The sequence below is a fragment of the Lactuca virosa genome, chromosome 4, assembly GCF_052849685.1.
Source record: "Lactuca virosa cultivar CGN04683 chromosome 4, Lactuca_virosa_CGN04683_v6, whole genome shotgun sequence".
NCBI classification, from domain to species: Eukaryota; Viridiplantae; Streptophyta; class Magnoliopsida; order Asterales; family Asteraceae; genus Lactuca; species Lactuca virosa.
Genome location: NC_136429.1, coordinates 6,808,345 through 6,818,749, shown reverse-complemented (window position 1 = coordinate 6,818,749; position 10,405 = coordinate 6,808,345). Strand labels below are relative to the sequence as shown.

At 32.1% G+C, this 10,405-nt stretch overlaps 1 protein-coding gene across 1 annotated transcript; it reads left to right on the top strand.

Annotated features, from left to right (window-relative positions):
* The first annotated feature begins 820 nt into the window (after positions 1-820).
* LOC145169252 (E3 ubiquitin-protein ligase AIRP2-like) lies at positions 821-2,757 on the top strand. The gene is made up of 5 exons (XM_079087815.1): positions 821-1,175; positions 1,486-1,648; positions 1,748-1,814; positions 1,883-2,078; positions 2,351-2,757. The coding sequence occupies exons 1-5, from the start codon at positions 1,087-1,089 to the stop codon at positions 2,556-2,558; spliced, it is 723 nt and encodes a 240-aa protein (XP_078943941.1). The 5' UTR covers positions 821-1,086; the 3' UTR covers positions 2,559-2,757.
* The last annotated feature ends 7,648 nt before the right edge of the window (positions 2,758-10,405 follow it).

Here is a 10,405-nt window from a genome sequence, read left to right as displayed (position 1 = left end):
GTTCTTTTATTATTATTATATTTAATGTTTTCCTTTTAACTATGTTAAAAAATATATATTGAACTTTTTTAAATATTATTTAATCTTTTACTTTAGGTTTTAAATTTTACACTAAATTTTTAAGTTTATTTGATATATTAATGTAGGTTATTTATTTAACTATATATTGAAGTTAACAAATTAAATATATCATATTGATAAGTCACAAATTCTTCCATTTATGATAATGTTTACAACTAAAAGCATATTTAAGTTAATAAATTAAACATGTTGTATGGAAATATGAAAAGTTGGGAGTTTCAAATCAATGCGATGAAAGAAAAAATATTTCATTTATAATATAGTATGATATGATATGATGAGATTGTTAGAACACAAATATCATATACAAAATGATCATATGATTTTTTTAAATAAAACGTTAGCGGACATCATCTATTTCAAAGATGTCATCTTTAAATTTGATGATTATTTTAAAAAATATTATTATTTAAATATTAAAAGATACTAAAAGTAAAATTAATGTAATTTGCCTTTTTTTTCTATTAAAATATATGAAACATTGTGAGGATTATAATCGGATAGACTCCAAAAATAAACATGCCATTTTTGCTTATCTTCCAAACGAATGGATTATGGACTTCACATGGGTCCGGAGATACAGTGTGTCCATGTCATGATGCTACCAAGTTTTTGAAATTTAGTTATTCACTTATTCGACTCAAATAAAATCCAAATTAAAAAATTTAAAATAAAACAAAAAATTGAAATTAAAAGGAGAACCCCCACACCACATCACATCCCGTTAACATCGCTAAACAATGACCTACAACAAAAATACTTAGAAGGTGACAAAAGATACTACGATAAGAAAGAGAAGAAGCAAAGGAAGATCAAAGATATCCCTTTCTTTTCTTTGCAAAGATTACACCTTTAAGCAAACAAACAAACACACAAACAAACCCTTCCTTCTCTCTCCCTCTTAAACCCAAATTTCCGCCATTAAAAACCCTCTTTTCTTGCTCCTCTCCACTTCTTATTTTCTCTTCAGAATCTGCTTCAGAACACAAAAGGGTTTCAGGATTAATGTATCACAAACAATCCCACAGCAACAGTTCTCTTTTTAGAGAATCCATTAAAACCCTTGAAGCTCATATCCACCATGCCAATGCCCTGTAAATATTCTCTCTACATTTCTACTTTTCTTTTTATTGGTTGCTGACAGTATTATTTTTTTATTTTTGTTAATTATCATAATCAAGTTCGGGGTTTTGGGTCATAATCTGTGACACTTTTGTCCTTTTTCCCGAATTATCATCTTTGACTGTTTGTTTTCTTGTTCACGAGTTCGTCTACTGTACCATTATTTTTCAATTTACAAATCATGTTCATGTTACAGTGTTGACTTTCTAAGAGTCGAATAATTAGTTTCTAATTTCGAACTTTTACATCAATTTGATGTTTTTGTTTGATTTTAATTCACAGAGCATCTGCTCTACCTCCAGATGATGAAGGGGATTCCGTTCGAATGAAATTATCATACGGCACTTTTGCTCCATTTTTGCTCTATTTGATTGACTGGATGGACTACAGCTGTACAGATTCGCTTCCAAGTTATCTTGGCCTTCTTCATATACTCGTATACAAGGTCAAAAATGATCCATATTCTCTATTCGAACCACCTAGATTACAAAATCCCGAGTTACCAAAATTTAAAAAAAAAAAGTTCCGATCTTTGAATGTACAGGTTTACGTTGATGGCATTCAAACAATGTCGTCTCAGGAAAGAAAAGCTACACTTAGAGAATTCTATGGTATATCTTTCGTTTAACTTTAAAATGAATTCGACATTTTTGTTCTTATATCTTGATGATTCTTGCAGCTGTTATATACCCTTCGCTCAAACAACTGGAGGATTATTTGATTGAATTGAGGGATGATGATGATGACGACGACAAGAAAAGCCATTGTAAAGACGTTGAAAGTGATGATGAATGTGGGATATGTATGGAAACATGTGATAAAATGGCGATGCCTAATTGTGGCCACTCAATGTGCATTGGGTGCTTTCGTGATTGGTAAGACATTTGTGCTCAAAATACATACACACACATGGGTTGGGTAACGGGTTTGTGTTGAAACTTCTAGTTATAATACGGGTCGGGTCTCTTGGCCCATGAGCCATTTGACTTGTTATTTTGAATTTTATAAAGGGAAAATAGTGGGGATTAAAGACAATGTACATTATCTTTTTCTTTTTACCCATAATAGCAACAAATTGATTCATTTTTAGGTAAATGAGTTGAAATTGGTGGCTCTAACAATTTCTTAATGAAAACTATGGTAACAGGAACATGAGGTCTAAGTCATGCCCATTCTGTAGAGGAAGCTTAAAGAAGGTGCATTCGGGAGACTTATGGGTTTTGACCAATGAAAGCGATTCAGTTGACCTAATCACTCTAGCTAAAGAGAATCTAAGATGCTTCTATCTTTACGTTGAGAGCTTACCATTTGTTGTTCCAGATACCCATTTCTTGCTATATGAATATCTGATATGAATGAATCGGTCTTTAAAAGGATTCCAAAAAGGTAGGGTTTTCACTTTCCAAAATGTAGAGCATTTGCTATTTGAAGATTATTGTATATTATATCTGTATATAGCGAATCTATATGTAATTAAAGCAACATTTGACTCGGCCTTTTTTAGGGACCCGAGCACTGTAATGGAAATGGTGAAAGATTGTAGTTTTTCTTTTCTTTATGGTGTTGACAAATCCATGGAAATGGAAAAAAAAGGACCTTACTTCATGTTTTGATCATCAATTGGCGTGATTTCTTATTTTTAGAAACAAAAATGTTGTCCATTGGGTTGTAACGTTAAGTTTGGTACTTTGGTATCTTCTATTCATGTTTTACTTTAATGGGTTTTAAGGTTTCAACATTTATTCAGACTACCATACATTGTAGTTTCATTTTCACTTAATCTGGACATATGCCAAAAAAAAAAAAAAAACCTTGACACACACCAAGGACTATGTGTTCATATATCAACGAAAGGATGCACATGCAATATTAGCATGTGAGTGTATCCCTCCAACAAATTTTCGCTGTTAATAGAGGCGAATACAAATTTTATTATAGACTCATAAATAAATAAATTTCGTGAAAATAATAATTAAGATACAAATGTTTTGCCGAGATGCGTTATTGCTCATGGGCTAATTATGGCCCATACTTCGTCAACATATGGCCTTAGCCCTTAAGTAATTAAATTGCTATAAGTCTATAACGTGCTTTTCTTAAAAAAAAAAAAAAAAATTTGAAAAAAAGTCTCCTTTATTCTTCTTCCACGCATATATATTTTTTTCGTACCTATTAGGCTAAAAATTTGATTTTATATAATACGTAAATCATCGTGACTGTTGAAACGCAATAAAAAAATGGTGGAAATATGTGACAGAAGATTTTTAATGGTTATTTTGCAGAAATAATACAAATTTTATTAGTGTTTTCACTTTTCACACTATTTCATAAGTTAGTGTTCCTTTATGTTAACAAGTATAATGATAAAACCATAATTTCTGGTTAAAAGCATCACTCCGATATTACAAAAAGGAATAAATACTATAGTTTTGATGGTTTAAACTTTAAAGCATCTCTCAAATATTTAACACTACAATGTATTTTTGCCTCACTTTAATGGTTTTGTTTTGTTTTTTTTTCCTAACACAATCTTTAGCATATTCTTTTGTTAACAACTACACATTATATTCCAATTAACTTATCCAACATGAAACATAAATAAACAAATTTTGGTCCGTAATCCATTTTACAAAATAAAACCGACTAGGAGCAATTATCTTTTTTTCTATGATTCTTATCATCAACTACCACCAAGTTTCATCAAAAGATCGACATGAAACGTAAAACTACATATGTTTTGTTCTGCGATACATTGAAATCCATAAAAATATAAAATAAATTATTGTATTGATAGGTAGAGAACAGACACAAAGGCAAGCATGTAAGATATGAAATTCTGACTTTATATTAAATTAATTAAAAAGGTATCCCACTTCATTGAAGTTGCATTGTGTTCATCCTTTCAATTTGTTAACAACTCATCAATTATTCACCCCACCTCCATTTTTGTTTTTATTATATTTTATATGTTAAGTAAATAACCTGTTTTCAAGAAATAAAAATGACTTTTTGTTAGTGGGCATTTCCTTCCCTTTTAAAGCCAATTTAGTGTCTTTTCAAAGTCCCATTCTCTATACCCCACTTTATAAAGTTAATCCCCTATAAACCCCTCTCATATATATATATATATATATATATATATATATATATATATATATATATATATATATATATATATATATATATATATATATATATATATCACACAATTTCAAGAATAGTCATTTTGCTTTTCAAAATTCCCTTAAAAATAGTCTTTATGAAACTTTTTTTTGCATGAGTGATTTTTTTGAAGCAAACCTTGCATGCAAAAGATCTTTATAACTAATTTTGTTAACAAATTCTGTTAAATCTTTGTGAAATGACAAAAATATCCGAAACATCCCAAAATTCATGACCAAAAATTTTGTTTTTAATTATTAAATAAAACCATAGATATCAAAACATCCGTCAAAACATAAGTCATAGTATCTCAAAATATCATAATCAGGGTATCATATCAAAACATCAGAGTAAACATCTCGGGCTAAACATTGTGGTGTGTGCAATGCAGTCATCTCGAGCTCTTCCCTTTGCTACCGGAAGTACCTGAAACCAAAACTGAAAACTGTAAGCACGAAGCTTATTGAGTCTCCCCAAACTACCATATACCATACACATAATCATATATACTGGGCCCCCTCCCCTTCATCGGGCCCCGCCCGACATCAGGCTCTGCCTGACATCAGCGCCGCCTGACATCGAGCCCCGCTCGGTATACAAATCTGTTCATCCTAGGCCCCACCTGTCAATTGGCCTCACCCGCTATACACATACAAATGATATCATATATGTTGGATTAGGTGTCTAAGCCCATAACTATTATTGGTATGTATTCGACCCGAGAGTAGCATGGTCCATTTGGGTTGCATATCATCAGGACAATTTGTTAGGATGGACTTTTGAGAGAAGGTTATTTATGGTTTATTAATATATTATAAGTAATAATATATTAATATGAAATCATATGTTTTAATTAGTAGTGATCAAGAATTAATTTGGAATTAATTTAGGGTCGAAAGAGACTAATTAAATCTATGGGGACTAATTATGATAATTAGTTATATTTATATGTGTTGGGATTATGATCCATGTTGGACCAAGTTTATGTATGGATACATAAAGAGTTAGGCCACATGAACCATGGATCATAAAACCCATGGGTATGGATTTGGGTTATATCCATGACCCTAGAAATCCCACATATAAATAGATACTTCATTGCCCAAAATCGCCACTTGTATCTTTTTAGAGTTCATGGTGTCTTTTGTGTGCATGGAATTCTCTCTCAAGTTCATCCTTTGTCCATGGTGTGTTGTGATTCCATTTGAGGCTTCCACACTATTGGGGCTAAGCTCTTTAAGGCCAAATACACCAAGAATTCAAGCTCCATCAAAAGGTATGTCATGCTAACTAGTATATTATAATTTTATGTTAAATGCATGCTAGTTGTAAGATTAATACCTTGGAAACCATTTGCATGTATAATTAGTGAAAACATAGATCCAAGGTATTTAGGATTGTATGTGCACCATAGGATGTTGTAGTATACCAAAACCCAACAGTGGTATCAGAGCCATGGGTTGTTTTCAATTATACTTGATGCAAGTTGCTGAAAAAAAAACTGAAAAAAATCGAATTTTTTGCTGTCGGGACAGCAGACTCGACGAGTCCATGAACAAATTCATCCAACTCGTCGAGTTGGTTCATGCACTCGACGAGTTGGACCCCCTGACAGCTTATCTTCGAGTTTTTTGGCCTGTTTTGGATTAGAATCATTACCGCAAAGTGTTTTTGTTCATAAAATTTGTTTTTTGATACTATGGTAATGTTTATTCTCATCCAAATAAAGGATAATAATCAAAGTTTCAAGTTTTATACATGTTTATATGATGCTTGAAAAATGTTGATTATGAATGTTCATGTTTATGAGTTTGTTTAGATTAATAGGAAAAATTATGAGATAGTTGTTTTCAATCCAAATTAATCTTGAAGTTGTTCATAATATGTGTTTTTGTAACTTGTCCTCAAGTTACATGAAAAGTCACATTTATGAATTTTAAAACCCATAAAAATTCCATAAGTTATGAAAAAATGAAGAGTCACATTTTTAATGCTTTTAAAGTCTTCCATAACTTGTCTACAAGTTATGGAACTTGAAGGGTTTTTTCCATTAAACCACTTTAAAATTCATAAGTTATGGAAACCATAAGTTTTTTGAATTGTTCAAAACTTGTCCTCAAGTTTTGGAATTTGTAAAGTCAAACCCCATATACACTTTAATTCCAAACCCAAGAATTTTGAAAGTTAAAGTTCAAACTTTATGGACTTCATTAAATTAATTAAAGTGTCTAATTAAAAGAGTTAATAATTCCATAAAGACATGGTTTAAGTTTAATTAAATTAAGAGTATAGTTTAATTAATAGATTAAACCACCAAGTATTTTAAATGTTTAAAATACACCCTTATACTATTATAATATTAATAGTTAATACTTATATATATATATATATATATATATATATATATATATATATATATATATATATATATATATATATATATATATATATATATATATGTATGTATAAGAACAAAGTCAGTCTTACCGTATAAGGTTACTGCCTATAAAATGGCAGTTTAATGGGTGTCCACTCTCACCCACCGCTTCCTTGACCGGTGGAGGGTCGTTAGCCGAACGGGTAGGACAAGGACTATAATTCTCCCTTCATTAAAAGTATTAATGATAAATACTAAGTAACTAAACCTTTTATAAATACCCAATCTTAGTTACTTAGGAAAAAGTGAATAAGGTGCTAATCCATGAAATTACACTTTGCACTTTGTTTAAGTCGGTTAGTGGAGCGTGTGTGGTTAACCGGTACACTAACTCGTATTTAACAAGGTAGGCAAAGGGTAACCTAATGTTTATCATAGTATCGATGGAGCGTGTGTGGTTAACCGGCACATCGATTGAGGGGTAAACACTTAAGGGTACCAAGTAATTTGCATGGTTACTTCACACCTTGTTTTGTGATCCTCGGCATCCCAGTCACAAAACTTGAAGGGCACACTCGAGATTGAAACATGCCATTGAACAGTTCAATGAATCTCAAAGATCTAGGAGTTTCAAAAACCAATTAAAACCTAATAATATATATTTCGTTTTCATGGTGGAAATTGGTGAATCGTCATTCGCCTACCTTCAAATATTTTATAGCTTGGATTACGGCATCCCTATTCCAAGTTATAAAAGTATTGTGTTGGGTCCTAGCCTTAATATTTCATATTGGGTGTTATATTAAGGACTTTAAATCAACTATCTTGAGTATCTCCCAAAAGATGTCTGGTTTAGACATTTATGATCTTCCCAAATCTCTTGAAACAAGCTTTCCTAAATGAAGATGATGTCCCATGGAAATCATACTTCTTTCACCTCCTCCAATTATTCTCCCTAACCCACAAGTTCCTGAAAAGTTTAAGATCACTCAAGCCCTATTGGCAAGCAAAGGTCTATATGTGATCACATCTTGGAGATGTAGTCACATATTGACAAGTCGGGAGAGTTGGGTGTCAAAGTATTGAGAAAGTTGGTGGCTCAACTACTTTCTAAGTCACATAGTGAGTTCTTTTGGAACACCTATGAAACAGACTATGACAAGACCTTTAATGATCTTATCTATTTGCAAAGATCAACTTCCTAAAAACTTTATGGACATTGAAGATGATGACACTGGGAATCCAAAAAAGCATTCTCTTCCCAATGGAAATGGATCGGCCATAGTGAACTCGGTTGACCAAATGGTAAAGAGAAAAGCTAAGTCTGAGATAGTCCCATTACCAAAGGGTCCATATGTTTATAAAAGGTAAATCTTTTGATTTTATTTATTTTAAAATATCCTTACAATGACATTTGTGAAAATTTGTGTTGCTTATAAGATTCCATTAAGAGCAAGAGTGGAAATATGAATTTGATTCTTTCATTTGTGGTAGTGTCTAAATTTACCAAATAAGGAAAGATTCTCATCACCCAAGTTTCAGTTGGATAGAAACTTGGAATCATGCAAGTTGTATAGCATGATGAATGAGAACTTTCGAGCATTGGAAAAATTAAGACTAACTACTTGTTCACATGGGTGTGTGAGTCAAGTGAAAGACTAAGGGATCGGGTACACATTCTTGTACACTGGTCAGAGTCCACCACAAAAGATCGATAAGACTATTCGTCATAATTTACTATAGCTCAGTAAATATGGTTATACTTACAAGCTTAAGTGTAATTCTGAGACATTGGAAAAGGTTCCAATGTATGGCAGAGCGAATACAAAAAATCAATTTAGGCAGAAAGATAAAAGTTTCTCAAATCTGAAAAGATGGGAGAGTACTTTAGTATCATGTTTTAAGACCATCTTAATGATTTTGAGACCTTATCACAATTCATCCTCTAAGTGCATTCTGATAGTTAAGAAGAGGAGTTATGAATTATTGAAGTGGTTAAATCAAGAAGATGATTCATACTTCGTTCCAAAAACAATTCTTAGAGTTATACTCTAAGATTGTAACTTGAGTGACATGTCTTAAAGAAGGTTTAAAACACTTATCAAATGTAAGAGTAAAAGTTTTCTACTCTTGTACATTTGAAATTGGTAAGTTGTGATGTTTTGGATAAAACAAAGACCAACTAAGGCCAATTGTGTGAAGTGTTTGTCTTGATTAGAATCCACACTATCTCTTGAATATCTGACAAGAAAGTCTTATATGTCAAGAGGACAGTGGGAGTCTTAAAGGTCTTGAAAGTCTCAAGAACTAATCAAGAATAAAACCTGAAGTTCTTCACTAGCACACGACTTGAGGTTTATAACCTATCGTGTTGACATATTCTGTGCCCATTCCAGTTAAAATTGGCTTTGCATATGAGTTCTTAGAGTTCTCAATTGGTTGCACAACAACTTGGAAGCAATGGCAGGCCCTTGAGCTGCCAGGTGGCAAGAAATTAAGATTGAGTTCAGTCCATATGAGTTTGGATTTGTCATTATCCTTGTCTTGTGACTATGGTTTTGACAATTCACATGGATAAGAACACATACACCATTAAATCTAAGGGTCATAACGTTTCTCTCCGATTCATGAAAATGATGGTGAGGAAACACTTCCACCAAGTAGATTTGAAGTAGATAGCAATTGTGATATTTGCATTCTCAAAGTCGTTAGTGGAGCTGTGTGGTTAACCGGCACACTAACATGGACTTGTGAGAAGTGGCAAAGGTCTAAACAATTGAGACTATGATTACGACATCCCTTTTCATAGTTCTGAAATTGTTTAGACACACCTGTGAGCTATCTAAGATAAGGTGTATGATATTGATAAAGTTTTATCAAAGCAATCTAGTATCAGAAATCTGAACTTTGGTAAGAAAGTCAATAAAGTATTGTTTTTTCTTGAAGTTCAACTGATTTCTGAGTACATGTCAAAGCTAGTGGGAGCATAAGTGTTATGCTAATAATCATCATGTTAGTGGGAGCATGATAATTATGATAAAGGTTGCAAGTTAGCAATGTTAATTATAGAAAACAAAAGGTTTCAATTGGGAAAAAGTTGTTTTGCTATAATTAAGGGAGAGGAAATTATACTTCATCTCAAATCTAAAAGCTTAGATTGAGGTTTTAATCGTATTTAGTCAAGTATATATATGAATGTTATGTTGGAATGGCTCAACATAAGAAAATTCTAATATAGGGTCCATTATTTGCGTTCTAAAATTCGATTATGATTACGACATCCCTTTTCATAATCTGAATTATGAGAACTTGGCAAATTGAAATGGAAATATTATAGCAAAAGACTGGTTTAGTCTTTATGTGATACATCATGAATCGTGTCCCATATGCTTCGGATATAGGATCGATTGCATGTGCTATATTCATCCTTTCTAAAATTTTCCAAATGCCTGGGGCATTAAGAAGGGAAAAGGTCTAGAATTGGATATGACTAAAAGGATTAAACAATTGTCGAGGACAATCTAAGGTTTACCAAAGATTGGTTGCTCAAGGACAGTTGGAAGTATAATGATAATTCTGGAAGGACCATATTGACATAATCTGTAAGGAGGAAACTCTTGTTCAGAAGTGATAGTCAAAATGGAATATGGAAATGTTTCAAAG